Raw genomic sequence first — 21,494 nt, forward strand, 5'->3', positions numbered from 1 at the left:
TTTGTATTCTGGGACGGTATTGTTGAACCAGAAGTTAACTGAATTCGTTAAGAGGCCTCGTATAAGTAAAATCTTAAGAAACTCGTAACGATTGATATTCGATGGAATTCAGTTCATGGTCAAAGTCTTCAACATTATTGCAGGACTACTCATACTTCACAGGCTCGGATTATTTTTCTTGTATGTTATTAAATATTTATGACATCCAACAATATTCCAGAAGATAATGGGGTTATATTTTATTCATACTGTTATGTGCAATTTTCTGAGATTTAAATTTTATAGAACATGATGTGTTTACAAATGTTAATTGAGAACAAACGTTGTGCGATTGTGTCAGACAGAGGGGGCTCCGGAAATAAACTTAAACCTGCCATCGTCTTAACAAACTGCATTGGTTCATAATCTGACGCGTAGTTTGATTCGTATGGATATTTTATAGGAGATATTTGAAATTTCACCCTTAATTAAATGCTGAATGTTAATACCAGGAAAGATAAGAAATACAATGTTTAATTAGCTTTCTGTGCTGTACACATTATAATTAACGTATTTGTTGTTCAGTTTATACGTATTTCATGCCCTACTTACACGCTAACTGAACTCATGATATGAGAGAACTACAAAATGGAGTATGAATTTTGATGCCTAGCTTTCACAGTCACTTTGAAAACTAATGCTAGTCATTTTCCATTCACATCAGTTTCATGTTTATTTTTAATATTCTCTTCAGTAAGAATATTACATTTATATTTCGACTCTAGACAATTATCTGGTATTTTTGAACTTGACATAAAGTGGGGTCACATGTCCAGAGTCCGGTGCTGCTCAGAGTGAAAAAAGGAAACACTTATCTAGAGGTAATAGGCTGTTTGTATATCTGTCTGTCTATCCTCAAGTTTAGTATCTGAAATAACTCGAAGAATTTTTAATCTACAATAAAGGCTATCGGATGGCCACGGTGGTCTAGCGGTTAGAACGCTGGCCTTGTAATCCTGGGGTCTTGGGTTCGATTCCCGGCGGTGCCCGAATTTATAACTTGTGTTGGGCAAGGCCGTGGTCTAGGAAACACGGAGTTTTCCTCCGGGGGCTTCCCCGGTTTCTCCGTGGCATCCCAACAATTACTCCATTCACACACAGAAGAAGGCAATGGCAAACCACTTCTGGATCATCTGCCAAGAACGTATATGAACGGGTCCCAGTCCTAGAAAAGGTTGGAAGGATCCTGTTCATATGGACCTGTCCTCAGACAGAACACTAAATAAACATAATAAAATAAAAGGCTATCGATCCAATTTGATTTTGTTGCTTACTGGTCATTTACGTAATTCTGACTTTTCAAATTGAACTTCCGCTTCAGAAATTAGTACATTACATAAGGCTGCATTACAATCTGCATCTTTAACATTAAATATTTGTCCATATGTTGAATACGGAAGGAAGCATATAGGAAAATAACTTGCTCTGTGCATTGTATATTCAGTGTCATCAGCTCGCGACATGGATTTGTACTTTTGCGAACTAGGTAAATTAACATCAACACCAGTTCTGCTTCAAAAATAACAAAGAACTCTTGTTCGGAAGATATATGTTCCATTCTTGTGACTGTTTAGACTGAATATCCTACTGATCGCCTTACATAAATTAATGCTTTGATATTATAGCGATAGGCATTTTATAGTATGATGATTCTCCCCCATTGGCATACATCCTGCCACCAATTAAACGTATTCTAGACATGAATAATTAACCCCCACCCCTCTCAGTATTACCCGGCCGAAATTATGCTCCCTTAATTAAATTGTATTACTGTAACTGGCCACTAGACGATGGATTAATATTTGGTGCAATTGCATCATTTCGCAGTGTTTCATGGCCAGTAAATTAACCAGAACATATTCATACATTTGTTAGAGTATCAATTCTCGAACCGCATGTAAATGCCATATACAATCAGGTCAATCGCTTATATGTGCACAAACTAAATACATGGCTTCAGTAATGTTCTCCGTATTGTTGCGTTTGTTCCACTGTGCCAGATGCCTTTGTTACAGAAACGGAGGTGCAGGAGGGGCGCGAAGGATGTCTCTCTGATAAAGATGTAACGTTGTGATGTTTTGTATTTCATTAGGCATTTACCCTAACTAAAATGTCTTAAGTGTAGTTGTGTTGTGCTCAAGGAAAAATCCCGTAATGGAACACTTTCTCCCGAAATGATAAAATAACTTGTTACTTTCCTGAATAACAATGTTTTAAGTACAAAATCATTATTGTTGTTTGTTTTTATTAAATTAAGCTGAAAGACCATGTAATTGTGTAGATCTATTACATAAGAACTTTCTTGAGTTTACATTAAAAATAATGTTTAGTGTACTGTATTGGTACTCCCCGACCTTTGCACGCATGCGCACAATCTTGCACGTATTTGCTCGAGATCTTTAAAATGTGTCAAGAGTGAAGTTCACCAGTAAGTCATTATCATTAGTACTTACGTATGATTTCTTTGACGCTGTCCGAAAGTGGGGTAAAAGATTTTTCTCCCAAACGTTTCCTAAACTAAAGAAAACAAAGTTTCTATGTACAGATGATCTTGATGATTATGTGTTTGTATATATGTATGTGCGCGTTTGCTGTGATCAGGCGTGCATCTCTGTATGTACCAACATCTACTGTCCGCGAGGCACGCGAGTAGACCTCACATCTTTGAGGGAGGTGGGGGTAGAATTCTGTGCTACTAGCGGACCGGAAAACACCCGCAGGTTATACGGGCCGTACGTCGTGAGCTAATGTACTGACTCACTGATAGCACAATGTTCTTAGGTAAGGAATACATCACCAGCGCATGCGCAGAACCCACTTTCCCCCTTCCACACAAGCAACGCTGACAATGCCACGTCTACTCTCGTGCCTCGCGGACAATACGATGAGTCCTCCCTCTCTCCCAGTGTCAGGGAGTGACGGCTAGGACCGGAAGCGGAAGACCAAAGTGCGTGCGTAGTCTGAGCGGGACCGGAAGGTTATAAAAGCGCAGTCCTATTTCCGGTGACGGGTGAGGGAGGGAGTGGATCGTGTCGAAAATTGCCTAACGTCTCATTCTGCTTCGTATTTGGAGCATCTCGAGTTAAAATCTCGATTCGGAGGCCGGTTAACCCGAGCATTTCCTGATTTCTTTCAGTCACCTCTATCAAATACCGGCATAATGGCTTGATATATTTTATTGTATTATTTATTTAGTGTTCTGTCTGACGACAGGTCCATATGAACAGGATCCTTCCATCCTTTTCTCGGACTGGGACCTGTTCATATACGTTCTCGGCAGATGATCCAGAAGTGGTTTGCCATTGCCTTCTTCTGTGTGTGAATGGAGTAATTGTTGGGATGCCACGGATAAACCGGGGAAGCCCCCGGAGGAAAACTCCGTGTTGCCTAGACCACGGCCTTGCCCAACACAAGTTATAAATTCGGGCACCCGAGACCCCAGGATTACAAGGCAATTATATATAAATATATAATTGCTATTTTATTTCAGATGCCATTCATTTGTTCTTCTTTTGCCCTCCACGGATCAGACTCAAGTCTGTTCCTTCTTCAAGGTCATTTGTACACCGTTTCCTGTTTACGTGTAACGAAGTGAACGTTTTGGGGATGTTTTGTTCATTCTGTTAAAGTGAATTAACCATTTATTTCTGTAATTGCATGATATTTTATTTACTGAATAAACATTTTGCCCCATATATGTCTGTGTTCTCAGTTTTGTCTGATTTGCTATTTCATTGACCCTATAACGAGTCAAAGAAAGAGGATTTCTAAAATAAAATATGAGAAACCACAGCTTTGTAGTTTGTTTTCGAATATCAAAGCCAGACGTACGAAGAGGCACTTGTAATGTTAACATTGTAACTTTTAAAGATGACTGTCGTCTAGGTTGTTGCGCCGTGTGGTCTGGTACAAGTTTGCCTACGTTTCGTAGGTGTTTGCTACCTCCATCATCAGGGCGATGTGCTATGAAACTTCTACTGGATTCCATGGCGCATCATTCCAGAAGACAGCTATCTTCATACTCGACGTCGTGAGAACATTTAGCTAGCGGGTTTTAGTTATAACAAAATCGGACTAAAGCAGGGACCTTTTCGGCTATGCCAAATTACAAGAAAAATCTTACCGGGGCCATAGAAGTTGAGGGAGTTCACCTCTGAGTTTATAATGAGAGAATGAGTAAACATCATCTCTTGTATCCGCTTCATTATCCTCGTAATCATCTAACAAGCCGAGAATATTAGTATTCTCTTTTATAACTTTACAGAGTATATTTAATATTTATGATATTTACATGGATTCTGTCCGTATAAGAAAAGCGACGCTTTCTAGTATCACTGCTTGTTGGTTGGAGCTTAAACGTCTTTACGATCGTAGCAATGAAGATGTAATACAAATGACAACAAAGTTGGCGTAAGGAAAGGTTTGTCGCCATAGCCATTTGGCATGGCCTGTTATCTGGAATATGTTCGACACTCTTGGCTTTTTATTCATTTGTGGTTTATTTACTGCTCTGTAGAATAGCAGGATGATTAATTAATGGTGGACTAAAAAGGATATGGAAGCGAACATCATAGCCTAATTTTAAGATGTTGTACCGGTATTTGCAAGGAGAGACTGAGAAAATGCACGAATAGCCTCGTTCAGTATAGCCGGTATCCGAGCCAGAGGTTTGAGGCTGTGACCTCCTCAATACGAAGCAGCAGTGCCAACTAATTGTATATTAAGACGTTTTAGGAATTGGCTCTACTGCCATCCTCAGGTGACTGGCTGTCATTTTACTGCTAATTATTTCATTTTTAACATCAGTGGAGACGTAACTACTAGACTAACTTCCGAAACGTCGCATCTCAGAAGTTAGTTCGTCGGCCATATATTTTTTTTATTATTCGAAATTAGGAAGTGAGGTTTAGGTGGCCGCCAGTGGAATAATGTCTTCGCCAATTTTCATCAAAATCTGTCAGATGATTCAATAATTGAGAGGGAGGTACTGGAATAATGGTTATTTAAATATTTATTTTTCTTAAAGAAATGGATGCAGACAAAAGTAGACGTAGAATTTAATTTTTAAAGCTCGTTGCCAGATTTACGTATACAGTACTTTACCACATATCTCAATGAGTATAGAGCTAAATTCAGACAGTAGGCAGTGCCCAATATAAGCGTAACATTAGTCTGCGTATAATGAATCAACATTGCAACTAAAATTTAGAGAGTCATAATTTTTCTTACATTAGACATGTGAAACGCATTTCGTAATGTTAATTCATTTGAGAAATCTGCTGTCTAATACTCCGGATATCCTCTGTGTTCTTTATTTTTATAAAAATGTAGAATTACGATATATTACGTAAAATCATTTGTTGTAACTATGTGATATTTTTGTAACGACGTTTAGTCAGTAGATACTGATGGTCCTGAGACAATTCAGATGCTAAGAACTGATGTCATCCCTAATCGTTAAACCGTGAGTCGGGTCAACGACTCTGAATATTCACAACCAAAATTACAGCTACAAGAAAATAATTATGTGTGCTGAATTCCGCCACTGGTAAATCTCATTCTCGTTTTGGAACGTGAGGACTCTGTATAAAGCAGGGGGTAGTTCTACAAACAGTAGCAGCAATTAATTTTACAGTTGGACAAAGTTTGGCTACCATGGGGTAATAACGTGGTCCTATGTCTGAACCCGGTGACCTGACACAAACAAACTGAGTCTCTGCACAGTCTCTCTGCCTGTCTCAATTTGTTTAGATTTCTCTTGTCTAAATCAAAAGTAGATGGCTAACTACATTCATTTGTTTGTTCTGACCCACGTAGTGTCATTTAAATGTAGCTTGTTTATCAAGCATGCGGTTAGTGTACACTATGTGGCCAGCTTCGCAACAAATGTGTTCAGAACTGGAGTGAACTTTGCCTTCTATCTCATTCCTTTTAAGTTGTTTATTATTCGCTGTATTTCCTCGTCAAATATTTAAACTATATTCATTACGAAGTCTACACAACCACCCATCGTTATCCAATACAGACGGTCAGTGAATCTTTGTCTCCAATCCTCCATACGTCTTCATGGCTTTGTGCTTTCACAGGGAGTCCGTTATAATTAATTTTTACGATAAGCGTCTAGTCTTGGGTATTAATTAATATTTTGTGTGCCTTTAGTCTTATTTGATATAAAGTAGGTCCACCACTTTCCAGTTACTTAAAATGATTATCAGGCCCTGAAATGACGTTTGGTAATAGATTATCGAAGAATTTGGGACATTTATTAAGGTGATTGTTTTGTAAAATGCAAACCAACATTGGACTGTGCTAAAATTTTCTTTGGTTTCCAGTTTAACAGCGATACGGAATTAAATTAAATTATATGATCGATATATGATATATAATTTATGTGATGAGAAACTTTTTTTGCAAATTATGTAGGAAATACGGAGGAGAGATCAACAAATAGAAATATGGCGACGATTGCGAAAATGTGACTTTATATTCCATAAATTTAAAGCCAACGTAATATGTACTTTCGTAATATATTTTTTCTAAAAATATTACTACCACTTACCACTACTACTACTACTACTACGCTTATGTTGATAGAGCAGGTGATAACACTCGTAAGATTTATGACTTGACAACGTTTAAATTTTCGACGCAGAAGCCCAGCACACTAACCCATTAACTAAATTGAATTTTATTGATGGATTATAAACTTTCGTTAAGTTGCCTAAATATATAGTTAGCAACATAAGATTTGGCTACAAGTCTGTGCAGTAGGAATGGTGACTTCGTGAGCTTTCTCCGGAACTACTTTGTTCTTAAATTTACAGGAGAAAGCCTCTCGACTGTTGTGTATGAGTCTTGAATATTGTATTTTTGTTTTGTACACTTTATATGAAAATAATATGGGGGAGGGGCATTAAAATTTGACAAGTTCATATTCTTATCTCTCAAGAACACTTGACTATAACTAGAGCAATGAAAAATTCATCAGAGAGCAGACTCGAGTCTGGAATTACTGATTCCTGAATATTTCAGTTAAATGGATGTAAAACCTTAAGTATTCGAAGCTGCTGCTCCGAGCTTGAAGCCTCCTACGCCGAATTATATTACGAGCTGAGATTTTCTTGATGTGGAACCAGCGTCTATTTTCTGCTCTTTTAACCGTGTAGTCACAAGGAGAAATGAGGTGAGGTAAATTGGTAAGTCTCTGTTGACAAAGCCGGTTTTTAGTACAGTGGTTCGTGATCATACCCTTCAGTACAAATTTATTTTGATAGTGTAAGAAGGAAAGGTTTTATTGGGAATATAATGACAATTAGTGTGATCCAATACACACACTTGAGAGAGAGAGCGCACACACACAGATGCAATTTAAATATTGCGTCGTATAAATTATGGTAGAATGGGATGTGTTATGGCAACTGAAAGGTAAATAGGCCCCTAAAGATAGTTTAAGTAAAGGAATTCAATCCTTTTTATTAGAGGGAAATAGATACAAGATTTAGGCCTACGTTAATGAGATTATATTTAATTTTTAATCTATGAAGAAGAAATAAATTGTTCCATTAATATTTGTAATCGTAATAAATGGGCATTTAGCCTAGTGAAACGCAAAGTTCATGTCCCCCAGATTTGATTTCTGCGTTACACTCTCATTGCAATCTGTTACGAAAGTATTCCATACCCCGGGCACTGGTGATTTATTCGGTTAGCTTACGTCATAAAACGTCCGTAGATCTTTGATGGTTAATTGTATTTTAATTGGGGGGACAGTTGGGGCTATTTGGATATAACAGTGATTTGAAGTTCCTTGGGAGGAGAATTTTGTGGCTGAAGATTTTTAACAGACTTGTCACTTTTTCTTACTGACTAAAGGTTCTAGATATACGAAGTAGCATGAAAATAACGTCGCTAATAACCGATTTATGTCCGATATAGTAACCCTGGTTGGTGTTCTCGAGGTGTTAAGTTGTGGATTAAACCAAGTATGGAATGTCCACCACTGAGTTTTAATAGTTTTAATGCGAGTTTGGGAACCGAAGAATTCGAATTTTATAAAAATATGTATTTTTATTTATTTTTTAGATTACAATATTGTATAATGGCCAGGGTATCTCAGTCAATATAGTGACTGGCTACGGACTGGATGACTGGGGTTCTATCCCCGCTGGGGGGGCAGAGGATTTTTCCTCTAGCCTCTGCGTCCAGACCGGCTCTGGGGCCACCTAGCCTCTTATCCAATGGGTACCGTGGTCCTTTCCCGCGGGTAAAGCGCGGCCGGGGCGTGACTCTAACCACTCACCCCCATCTAGTGCCGATGTTAAGAATGAATAGGAGCTGTACTTCTTCTCCCCCAAAGCGCCTCCGTGGCGTATAGTGGGACAGCTTTACTTTTTTCTTTATAATATATGACACGGCAGAAATTGATAAAGGTTTTGAAATTCGCTGTTGATCGGAATGAATTTTTCACAAGCCATATTTTGCCCTCCTGCCCATAACCTAACTAAATCATGAAGTTATAGTCAAATTTCGGTTTGTGAATGTGCCTCTCTGTACATCCTTCCTACTTCCTGTTTTCCTTTCACCTTCGTAAGTTCTTCTTGTTACTGTTCTATTTCTTCTGACTATTTTTTAACTTGACTCCAGCTCCTGTTTTTCAGGTACCTACCGTGATTGCTGTTTGTCATTGTCACCACCATAAACATTGCCCGTTACATTCATGAGTTTCTGACGTAACTTTCAGATGGAAAGGACAATATACACGCTGATTCTAAACGTATTTCGTGTATAAATACTGGTAAGAAATTGAGTTTCGATCCAGATGGATGTTAGACAGATCATGGTAACAAACATTCGTATTTTGTATCTGTCTCTCCCCGCTCGCCTCCCTCCACTACTTCGTCTTTCTTCTGTACCCATTACTCGTTCGTGTCAGCTAAGGTTGTTTTGGATGTCTTTGAAGGAGATATATTTCCAAAACCCTCTTTCAGGAATAGCGGAAGAGACGCTCTCAGCGCTCAGGACTTGGTTCATTTTGTTTCTGCGACGGTTACAAAATCCATTGCTGGTTCTCTAACAGATTCTTCTAGAAAGATTGAACGTGGTAGTACGGGAAGCGAATGTTTACAGCCATCTGGTGGTGATTCTACATTTCGCTCTTCTGCTGACAGTTCTTAATCGTGGTAAGGCTCTCAGTATGTACTTGAGTGACAGAAAATGGAACATCTAAATTTTATATTTTTAAATCTAAATTCTGTTTTTTTTATATCAATAAAAAGCTTGTGTTATGTATAAAGATATACACATTGTATATATTATTACGTTTGCCACTGGCTTTGTGTGGTTGTGAAATGTTCCTTCTTCCATTAAGGAAAGAACATAATAGTACTGCGGTGGTTATTTGAACGCAAGATTGGTGAAATAAATTTAGGTTAGTTCCAAAACAAGACATAGGCGTTTTTCCTCTTGGTAATTAATACAGATTTGTTATATGGATAATGTTAACACCATGAATGTGTTTTTGCTTTAGGACTGATCGAACATACCTAAAAAAGATGTTTAAGCCAATTATTCGAAATCCTAAGCTATCATTACATTGCTAATTTCAGTTTAATTTTAAAAAAAAATCTTTTTTGGAATAAAAAATATCTGTGTATCTTGTTTTGGAAGTAATGTAGACGTAAATTCAGTCATTCATCCTGTTTTATTATGCTTATCTGTTTTATTTATATATTTACCCATTCATCCATCCACTATCTTCTGAACAAACTTAAAAAGTGAAAATCCTTTCTCCCGTATATGTATAGCTTCGAGTTAGGAGAAAAAGTTATATTACTTTCAAATCTATGCTAGATAGAATCTGTGATTGTGTTAATTAAAGGTGCTTGTATAAGATGAGCAGAATTCATGTCTACAGCATTCACTCTTTTCCACGTGTTTCGTGCAACCCGGTGAAGAGATCCTGTGTCACGGAAGTAGTCCACCTGGCACAGGCGAGAAGGGAAATGGATCTCTAAGTGCATTTTAAGTAAGGTAGCGTTCGACAATGAACGCTCGTTGCACTCGTGAAAAAGACTTCCTTGCACTTCGACTGTTGAAAGACAACTGACGGACAGCTGCGAGCTGGTTACAATATGACGTGACGTACGGGGGCTCTTATAGTATTGCAGTGATATTGTATATTTATTAATCCAATTGTATCGAATTGTACTGAATTGCAACCATCAATGAATATATCTTATTATGGGTTGCGTGACTTTTCGACCTGTATGTACTAACTGAAACTACTGAATCGGTTATTGACATCCTAAGAATCCTGGAATTTTGTTGCGTTGTGAACGTAATTTGTAACATTATCTACATAAGTTCGTAATGTTGTGGAACTTTTGGAAATTGTTTTTTCAGGCGGAGGTCTGTTTGTGTTTACCGTTTCAAGATGGTGGTTAATTTCCGATATATTCATATTGAACTATGTTCGCCGACTCCTGTAGGCCTTGTGGTCGCGAGTTCGATGCCAGCTAGAGTATAGACGTTTGTGTGAATTTTCATCATGACCAGTCTTTTTATTCATTTCCGCCAAATTGATTTATATTGCTTGAGGTTAAGGATTATTGGGAAGTTGTTCCTGGGATCGAACAACCCCGGTAAAACCTTCGAGGTGTGAGAGAAAGGAAGGGAGTTATGAAGTCTACACTTCTTAGCTCTGGGATTTTCCCCGACCAAATGGAACAGAAGTTCGTAACGATCGTCGGTTGGAAGATCCATATGGGAATCTTATTATTATCTCTGGCTCAGAAAAGTGTCGACAAAGTTTTTTTTTATTTTTACAGACGAGTGCTTAATATAACTAGCTGTATGTGGCAAATCATCTTTGAGAATCGGATAGTAGCTAACTGATCTAAATTTTTCAGTTTAATATAAGTTTACTGTTAAAACTCACTGCCAGCTGCTTTCTTAGTTAAAAGTAACATTAAAGTGGCAACTTTCTAGTTTAGGCTACCGAGAGAATCCTTACAAAAATCGAAGTCAAAATAAAGTCTTATGAAGTCTTAATTGAGATAAGCATGTGGCTGTTTAGCTCCGTCTTCCGTTTCTTGTGATAATTTCCTCGCCTAATTTTTTTTAAGTTCTTTGTCTACTTGTCTTTTATCTTCCAGTTCAAAAAGTTAATCTTGGCATTTGTTTCTCTTTTTTCTATATTTTACTTTATTTCTATTCTTACCTTTTTCTTTCCTTCTCTTTCCAGTTCTTTTTCTGTTTCGATCTAGTCTGGTACTTTTTTTGGTTTCTTCTGAAATTATCTTTTTACATTTATCTGTCTTGCTTCATTAATCGATTTTGATAATTCAGAATGACAGCGGGGAATGTAGCACGCATGGGGAAGAAGTGAATCGCAGTTTTTTTAGGTTGCGATTAAAGGCATTTGGTTAAAATATAAAAAATTATATACAAAATTTTGGTTGGGAACTTGAGTGGTAGATCTAGACGTAGATGGGGGACAGTATTAAAATAGATCCCAAGGAAATACGAGGGTGTAGACTGGATTTATTATCAGGGTCAGAGTGGAGACTGTGGTTGGGCTGTTGTGAACATTGTAATACACATTTTGGTTACATAAAAGACGGGAAATGTATGACCAGCTTCTGCAGAACACTACTCCATGGAATTAGTCATTTGTTTTTACAGTTTTTAGTCTTCACCAAATACTGTTAGTAGTCAAATTGAGGAGAATGAAATGGGTTGGGCGTGGAGAAGATGAAAAATGCTTCGTAATGGGGAAATTTAAATTCACCAGATCACTTGTAAGACGTGTACGATAGGATAATATTACAGTGCTTCTTATAGATATATTGTGAGAATGCAGACTGTATTCAGTTGGCCCATAAATTTGTTCAGTGGCAAGTTCTTTTGAACATAATGTTGAACCTTCGGGTTCCGTTCGAGAGGGAAATTTCATGACCCACAACCCGGCGAACGTTCTGCATTTCGAGTCTCATTCATGATGCGCATACATATTATGATACGTGGTATCTGGGAGACATTACTGAAATTTAACCACGTAATTTAGAAATGAATAATACTATTCCCACTGTTTCTTCACTTCATTGCAGGTGCTTAGTATGAAAACCACTTTACCATCACAACACGACTCTTAATTTGGGACGGAACGATGTCATTATGAAACAGGATACCACCTCTAACAAGAAAGATGAAACATTATAACATGAAAGGAACTTCCTTGCTATTAATCAGAAGCTGCCCATAAGCTTCGTCTATGAACAAGGTTTTAACAACTTACTAGACTGTAATATCAACCAAACAACAATCACGTGACTTAATAACAGACAAGAAAACTCATTTTCCTGTTGTTCCTTCTTCTACTTCTCATTTTTTGTCTTTAGCTTCTACGAATCAGCCCCTGTGGCCTGTTCCAGTTGATAAGTAACATCAAAAACCACGAATCCTTTTATACATTTTGTATGGCTCATCGTATGGGGGATCCCCCGTCGCAAAACCTTTCTACCCCCTCTGCATACAGGCCTTGAGGACACCACGAGAGACAGAAACACGGACAAGCATTCAGCGGCCAGACTCAGTTCTTCAATTGTACACGAAGTGCGGTCCAAAATTTCGCAATTTTAATAAGTGTAAGTTGTAAATGTCTGCACAGTAGCGACTTACGAAACGTTTTTCATTTTAATTAAACGAACTGGAAATGTGTTTCAACGAAATTAATATATGTGTTTGTGTGTATTTGTGAGAAAACAAATGTACCAACAGAAATTCCTAAGTTTGAACCTGGAATTAGTCAGATTAGCGGTTATGACTCTCCCCACTCATGTGATGGTCCCCTAAATTCTCCTCGTTTTATGTGGCCCTGAGAAGATACGGGGTTTGACACGCCCGCTTTACATGAAGCCCTACTGATCGTAACAAATTTATCAAAATCGGCCCATCTTGCGTAGTGTAGTAAGGACCTACGTAACAGAGATTACCCAAACATCTACAGTTACATTTAGTACGACACGTGTTTTTAACTGCCTTTAGTTCTGAGAAAGTATATTTATATTTGTGAAAAATGGCTCTCAAAATCAATGACGTATAAAATAGTAAAGAACAATTTTTGAAGGTACCGTGACGGTGGGTGCGTTAGGTTCCTCCGAAACGTTGGTAGCCACTACAAGACTGCACGGCGTCACTCAACCCTTAGTTCCGCAGTCCAAATTTTCACCGAAGTGAAAATTTCAAATCTCAAACAGATTTATAAAATATTTTGTCAGTATTGAGTTTCTGGACTAGAGTCCTGGGAAATTGTTTGAGCGAATCTTTTGTTAACAAAATAACATCACCTATACAAGTTAATAACATAAAATATATAAACTAATGTATTTTAATAATGAGACTGTGTGAGCTCTGCCTTGTCATTACAACAGTTGCCATGGCAATGCTGTACGGAGATTTTTATGCAAGTGAAATATTCGTTTCTTTAGATGTATGAATTGAAACCTACAAACACTGAAATGACATCAGTTCAGGATATAAAACGTCGCTTGTGTTATAAGTTGCCTGTTTATGAGCTTGACTGTACTTCTGGAAGACGATGCAACAGAATGTACTACACTGAGAGAGAAAAAAAACCATGGACAGTGTACTTAATAACTAAAATTTAATGTTTAATGCCAGCTTGTGAGGGAAGGGATTTTTTAGCTACACCATATGACACATTTTTGGAATTTCACCTGACATTTACAACCTATTCTTGCATTCAGATAGTGTGATTGTACAACTGTGTGTAAGAGTCGTTAAGAAAGCAGTGTCAGTAATCTACAGATGAGAATAAGACAACGATGAAAATTACACTGTTGTGCCAGCAACTGAGGAATTTTTCGTTCTTTCGTGGAAATAATCATCTGTAAAGAAGATTACTCGGCAGAAACTTAGAGGAACAAGAAATGAAGCAGCTAATTAGTCTCTGTAATTATCTCCGTGCTCATGTTTAATCGTCCTTGGGTCCAGATATTCTCAGCAGATGCTGGTTAAACCGTCGCTCATCTGTGAAAGCATTAGCCGCAATGCATGCAACCCGCGCTGCGTTGACTGGCAATGATTTGTGCAGGCCTGCCAACTGCACGATGCGATATAGGCCATCCACCACTCTCTGCCTGCTGTCGTTTTAACGTATTTGTACGTTATTCTGTTTTTCGTCTGTCGATAAATAATTAATGATATAATAAGCAAGTGTTGGTAGCTTGTTTGGTTGGTGACCATTTGCTATTAAGGGATTCTGGCCCTTAAGGGATAATATTCATGAATATATATTTTGTTGTTGTAACCGTTGCCATGGTAATGCTGTTAAGAGATTTTGGGCCTCATGGGATATTTAGTTCTGTGTGTGTTTATGTACTACTTTAGATTTCTCTCTCCCCCCTCGGCCTCAATTCTTGACGGGTAATTTACTAGTACAATGTGTTGACTGATAAAGTTGAATGCCCGGGTCCCGGCAAGAACTGCTGTACGAAAGGAAAGTTGGTTAGTTGATTTCATTATTTTTGTGAAGCGATGCTTGTCTCGTATCGAGAAAACCTGTAGTGCTTGGCGGTGAGTCATGCAATTCCAGTCGGGAGGTGACAGTTGCATCTCAGTTATATGAATGAGCACGCGGGTTATTTCGAACTACTAGGCAAGATGGTACCCTTTTTCTAATATTCAACACAAGAATAATAATCTAGGATACATAGAATAGTCGTATGTGAAGGGCACAAAAATCTAACATGGGACCGCAATGTGAAAATGATAATATCGCTGATCAAGTAAGAATCTTTACGGAAGACAGCCATCACCGGACGGCCGGGGTTCGATTCCCGGCATGGCAGCTATTTTCGCTTTGCCACAATGTCTGTACCGGCCCCGGGGCCCACCCAAACTCCTGATCAATGGGTACCGGGGTTCTTTCGTTGTTGGGTAAAGCGGCCGGAGCTTGAAGCTAATAGCTAAACTTCATATAGTGTAGAGGTTAACGCGTGGAGTTATACCACTTTCCTTTCTTCGTCTTAATGGTGCGGTGCTTGATTAAACATCAGGTGCAACTTTACCTTTTTACTTATCTATAGCCATATTGAACTAGGAAGAAGTTGGTGAGAATTGAGGTTCTCACGGTGGCGAATATGAAAATTACCAATTTTTGGGATATTGCACAGTGTAGTCTCGTGGAAATTGGCCGACATTTCATAGATACCTACTACCTCCATCATGGCAGCCTCTATGATTATGGATGTAGTATGTCTGAAACGTCGGTTAGTTCCCAAAACACAGTCATATTCATAGATAGAATGTTTCATTCAACACAGAAAGTCTGCATTTTCTATTGTAATACACACACACACAGATTCATCATTGATAGTTTTATTCAACATGCATTTGTTTTGTTTTCGTGTACCTTCATGTTTATGAGGCTTCTATTTATATGTAGATACATGTTTATGGTCATGCTTGGATTTATTGCAGTAGTGTTCATAAAACGAACGCCCGTGGGGTTCCTAACGAAGATCCAATATTTATCAGCTTGCAAAAACGGTCCCCATCACTCACATCTCTTTGTAGGAAGCTGCTTGTCAGAATAAATTTTCGCCTTGCATATCACGGACCCCACGAAACCCCACTGAATTGTTCCCCTTCTGTCATAGAGGGGTCAGGGGGTGATTTGGAAGGTGGCGATAATTGATTTCGTTAGTGCATAACGGCCACAGACAAGTAACGCCAAGTATATTATTTATTTTATTTATTTTTTTATTTATTTGACTGCAAATGGGTTTTTACCCGGTGGCAGTGGTCCTACAATAAGACACAACAAAACATAAGACAACAAAAACAATAAGAAACAACAGAACAATGAGACAGAACAAAACAATAAGACACAAAAATCATAAGACAACAAAAACAATAAGAAACAAGAGAACAATGAAACAGAACAAAACAATAACACAAAAAATAGAAATAGAAGCCCTCTTCGGTTACAATTTTTAGACACGTACTGTGTTGTATTTTCAATAACTCTTATTTCAAGAACTCTTCTGCTACATGTTGTTACGCTGATGTCAGCTCTGGCACACTCATGAGGTTGTTAAAATTCCGTAACAAGGAGCTTCATGATTTGTAATTATCATATAATGTTAATAGGATGATTATAACAAGAAAGGTAACATTAATTAGATAGGCCTGTATAGTAGAATCGTAAAAATTTTGGTTCACTATTAAAATCCACCATAGAGAAATAGGTTATGCAGATGTGAACTGAATTTAAATTGCTGATATCACGTTGAATTTTTATGAGCATACTGTTTGTGTTTTTGTTTCACATAACAGAAAGGAATTTGTTGTATTTGAGATCTTAGGTTTTCATGGCGGTAAAAGTTCGGATTCTGGGCTTCTGGGTTGTAGTTCATCTTCAGATGGAGGCGACACTCCCCGCCGAAACATTGGTAACCACCTGCATGGCACCAGAGCCCAGAAGGCTACAGTCAGTATTAAATTTTTTTCATTAGCAGAATAACAGCCAGTATCTATTTCAGAATCCTGGACTGTGGGTCTTGTTGCTTTATAGTAGTGATTGTTACAAAGTATTCGTCCGAGGTTTGAGGTTCTTACGTGAGTGTAGATTTCGTTGGTGGTCTTCTAGGTTGTGGCGCCGTCTGGCATTGTAGGTTGATGACGTTTAGGAAGAACGTGTCTCCTCGATCGCCAATCCAGAACACGATACTCGATGTACAAGCTGATGCGTTTAACATAAGACGCCATTACCTATGTACAGATTTACCTTCGCGTCGCCTTGATTGTTTATCTTAATCACTGCCGCAATGAATTCATTTGTTTTGTAACAACGTGTTAATATTACACTCCCAGAGCCCTTTCTGTATATGAAGATGGTTGTCCTCTGAATTGTTGCCGTGTAATCTATCGACGTTGCAGAGGTGCTTGCTGCCTTCATCATTAGGGAGATAAGTGAGATTTATATATCCCAGAAGGCTCTCATCTTAAATTTTGACTTGTTTAGAAACAAAATAATTTGTTCGTAGTAATAAGTAGTTTCATTGTGTGTATGTGAAGTAGCGTTTGACACCTCCAAAGCACCATGAAATACACAAGAATATATAGGCTATCATGTGACTAAATTCTCGTCTGGTAAATAATTTTCTTCTCCATAGATAAGCATTTTATTATATCTGTAAGCCTACAGTTCATTTTAAAAGAATCTCGGGCAGAAAATATTCTCTTCCACTAGTGATAATTATAATTAGGTGCTTGTTTCATACAGTGCATTAAGTTTAAAGTTGTCCTGTTATCGTTTACATTGTGTATGATGCACATTAAAATGCAACAAAAGATTAAACTTATAAAATGAAAGCTATATGCAAAAAACATGTGTGTGGAAAAAAACTAAGCAGTTTCATTATTTCACAACAGTTTAATTGGAGAAAAACGAAAACCTGGGCGTGAAACAGTTACTGTGATTGCCTCCCATACAGGAATTTAAATGAAGACTTTAGGCAGTGAATTGGGTCTACGCTAAATAACACGGAAGGGATTTGCAAAATATGTGTGTTCATTTGACTGCCCTCTACTATGGTTTTTATTGACAGTCATCTGTTATTTGTATCTTATAGTTTGTTTTTGTGGCAACCCTGAAGTGTGTGATACAAAGTGACCGACAGTCACGATCAAGCTGGACACTTGTCCTTGTTTTCCGGAAATGACGTGGAAACCAAACAGCGACAGTCAGCTGCAGGAGCCAACCCATGAACCAAGTAGATGGTGTTTTATTTTCATCCTCTTACAATATGAATCGATCGTCTTTGTTCTCTGGGCCATGTTTCCTTTTAGAACTCTACGGCATAGTGCACCCAGTTCCCTAAAAAATGAACCAGTACTGACAGAACCGTACGTAACGGAAATACTCGTTGAACTTACAATTACGACAAAACTTACTTTCATCGATTTAGCTGTGGAAGAATTTGACATAATTTGTCCTATAATATTTAACGATCTGAACCGAAAATGCCATGACACTTATTCGATTATAGGTTTGTCTGTGTACTGCTATGAGATACATTATACTTTATATTAAAAACGTACAGTGCAATGACTTTGTTTTTCACCAACTTGTGCCATAATCTGTCTGCTCCAAATATAATAGCAGATATCCGTGAACTTGATTCTACGAGTGCGGTAAAATTTGAAATTAAATCTGACGGTGGCGACAAATGCAAACGAAGTTCTGGTTGCGCCTATGGCGGGGTCTGTCGGAGTCTGCGCTTGACGGGAGGCTGTCATGTCAGGCTTGTGTTGGGGCGTTTGGCATTAATCTTCGGTCGCCGTGAAGATATTTTCACGTTTAACTTACATTATAAAGAGATGTTGCATATTTTATACTTTTAATGCGATCTCGCGATAATATGATAAGCAGGCGTACATTTTTGAGAGCGGCATCCATTTCGCTGGCTGTAATTTCACTCATCCGGTAATTTACTGTTGATTACGTGTTAAAGAAGGATGTGAGAAATCATTATTTGAGGTAGTATAAAATTTTTGTTTCACTTCATGTGGAAATTATTTCCAAGTCCCACCAATAGACCCCGCTTGGGTTTGGAATTAAATTTTACAATAGAACACAAATGGGTCTGCCGTTAGTAACCGTGGTACTAGACACGAAGCAATAGCATCCATGTGTAATTTAGTAGGGGATCTGATATCAATTCCCGATGGTGGCATTCTCGATCAATATATCCTCACATGGGAACCATCCATCCAATTACAGAACCGCCTACGTCATCACCGGGTCATCTACACAGTGTGAGGCAGTACAAGAAAGTGCAGAAGATTTAGAAGCCTTCACAGTGTGAATGGCCTACAGTTCTTTTTTCCTTTAGCAGTAATTTACTGGGAACTAAGGTCACGTGTCTAGAACTGGACAAGAAAGTGAAGAAACAGATGTGCCAGCTGTGCCCGTAACTTCATAGGTTTGGCAGCATTGCGGCAGTCTCGTGGGAAAACAGGAGACAGTCGGGGTGCATCGCACTTCTGGGTAGCTGGGATTTATTTCTCTGCTCTACTACTGCTAATCAAATTATTGACCGATTTGGCAAAGGCATGTTGCAATGTCCCGTTTTCACCTGAATGATAGACCGAAACGTCTATCTGTACATCTCACAGTTGTGATTTGTGGGGCATCAGATGGCAACACATATCGAATAAGGGAATTTCTCTCGCTTTCGATGACGTAATATTTCAATTACAGCAAGGTGTTATGGGAAGAATTTACAACGATGTATCTCTATACCTAATATTACGTAACTGCCATCTGTGGTTTTTCATAGTAACTTACAAACTAATAGCTAAGTATAGATTTATAAGATCAGTTGTTTTACTTTCTACAGAATGTTGTATTGATAAAATTCGGACTTCCTCACAAGATGTATTTCCTCACAGAATTAAAAAAAACCTACAGTGTAGGGCGAGAGAATCACTGACACCTCAGAAATTCGCAATTACCGTATTAGTTTTATTGTTTGCAGGATATTAATTGCACAAAGATGTGTGACCTCTAATAGAATAATTTGCATACATCGTTTAATGAATATCCGCCAGTTGGTCCAGAAGAATTTAGTGATAAATATTGAACAACTGTAAGCTATTGTTCAGATGGAAATAAGTCGTGGAGACTGGACTGAGCGTGTGTTTGTGTCTGCGTGTTGCAGATGGCGACCTCTACACGGGCACCGTGGCTGACTTCTCAGGGATGGATCCCATCATCTACCGAGAGTCCCTCCAGACGGAACAGTATGACTCAATGAGCCTGAACGGTGAGTACTGTACTACGTCTGTTATGTTTTGTTTTTTCGATGGTGGGTTGTCAGTTATACTTTTTGTTACGATTTTTACCTGCATCCTGATGACGGGACATCAACATATACTTACTTTTCCTTCAGAGTAAAGAAAGTAAATGAACTTATTGTAGCCAGCAGCAGATTAACAATAATTTCGCGGACCCTGTTACATGCGGACTCGGGCCGGATGTGGCGCGTGGCCGCAGGTCGGACTTGTTAATCTTGTTTTCTGGCTCTGTCTCAGTTTTAATTTTCTTTATTATGATCGGGCAGACTGAAGACAGACAAGATCTACTAAATGGAATTGGAAAACAACACAACCACTTTGCAGCAAAACATGTGTACCCCCCGGTTACTTTTATTGCCACACTCTGTATTTTCCTGCAATCTACATGTACAAATATAAATAAGTATCTTTAAGTTTAAATGTTTACACATAGTTAATAGATTATGGATCAAACGGTAAGAAATATTATATTTTAATTTATTTCAAATAATGAATATGTTTAAAATATATGACATTAATAAAGATGGATAATTATGAACATCAAATAGAACTTTTCTCGTCTGGGGTCGATTTATAAGAAGTTGTCGCGGCCAATCAATGCCATAAGCCATCTACCTCCCCCCCTTGATATGCAAAATGGGGTTGGTGTGCCGCCATGACTCTTCGACAATATTTAGTGTGTCGCGGTTGTAGAAAGGTTACACAACACTGCTCTAGATTGCTAATACTTTAAGTAGCTGCTGCCAATGCCACCTGGACCCATGCCTTGTAACTAGGTAGTTGTGTGAAACTGTTAAAAGTAACACAGAAGGTGGCGTAGATTATTCAGAAGCGAGTCTGTCGCAGGATTTGAGGTTGTCAGGGTTCTGTCAGTTCAGGTTGTGGTTTTCTGTGTTGTTGCCCCAACTACTCTTGTGGAGTTGTTTATCAACGTTTCAGAGAAACGTGTTCTTGAAGATGGTGGCACCACTGTAGGGGGCGGCCGGGTACGTCGCCTCAGCCCGTAAGTTCTCTACAATATTGTGGTATAAAAGCGTTCAAGGAAAACTAAACTAAATATTTACAAGACCGTGCCAAAATAATATTGTAGGTCCATTATATCGTTCAGGAGTATGACATTTTAAGTAGAAAAAATTTAAAAAAATCATTGCTAGTGGAAATGGATGTTTTGAGACGTTTAGCGAGGATATTAATGAAAGGACGTCAAACTATGTAATAAGAGAAAAGTACTTTGGCTGGGTGATACAAAAATAATATTATGTGGACATATCCAGAGATTGCCAGAAAACGCTTGGCCCAAACAGGTGCTGGATTGGATGTTACCAGAAAGGAGAACGAGGGGGAAGCTGAGAGTGAGATGGATATAAGGTTCAGGGATGTAGTGGCAGAGAGAGACGGAGAGATAAGTCGGCGAATGAGTGTGGTTAAATTCATGAAAACGGCGATCGGTTAAGAAAATGATGCATAAATGCACAGTTCGTAGCGAGATTTCAGATTCTTAAGACGGCTTATATGACAGTTTTCTGAGAAGTTGTGCTGTGTAGTCTTAGAGAACGTCATATCTCTTGCAG

At 38.4% G+C, this 21,494-nt stretch overlaps 1 protein-coding gene across 7 annotated transcripts in view; it reads left to right on the forward strand.

Moving 5' to 3' along the window:
* Sema1a (semaphorin 1a) overlaps positions 1-21,494 on the forward strand; it is a 799,656-nt gene that overhangs the window by 744,145 nt on the left and 34,017 nt on the right. For all 7 annotated transcript variants that reach the window (XM_022079449.2, XM_087343635.1, XM_022079438.2 and 4 more), the window contains one exon: positions 19,788-19,892. In XM_022079449.2, the coding sequence (XP_021935141.1) occupies positions 19,788-19,892 (105 nt within the window). The remainder of the gene's footprint in view (positions 1-19,787; positions 19,893-21,494) is intronic.

This window comes from Zootermopsis nevadensis, unplaced genomic scaffold, assembly GCF_977971745.1.
Source record: "Zootermopsis nevadensis isolate Lab colony 2312 unplaced genomic scaffold, Znev_1.0 Znev_ptg000006l, whole genome shotgun sequence".
NCBI classification, from domain to species: Eukaryota; Metazoa; Arthropoda; class Insecta; order Blattodea; family Termopsidae; genus Zootermopsis; species Zootermopsis nevadensis.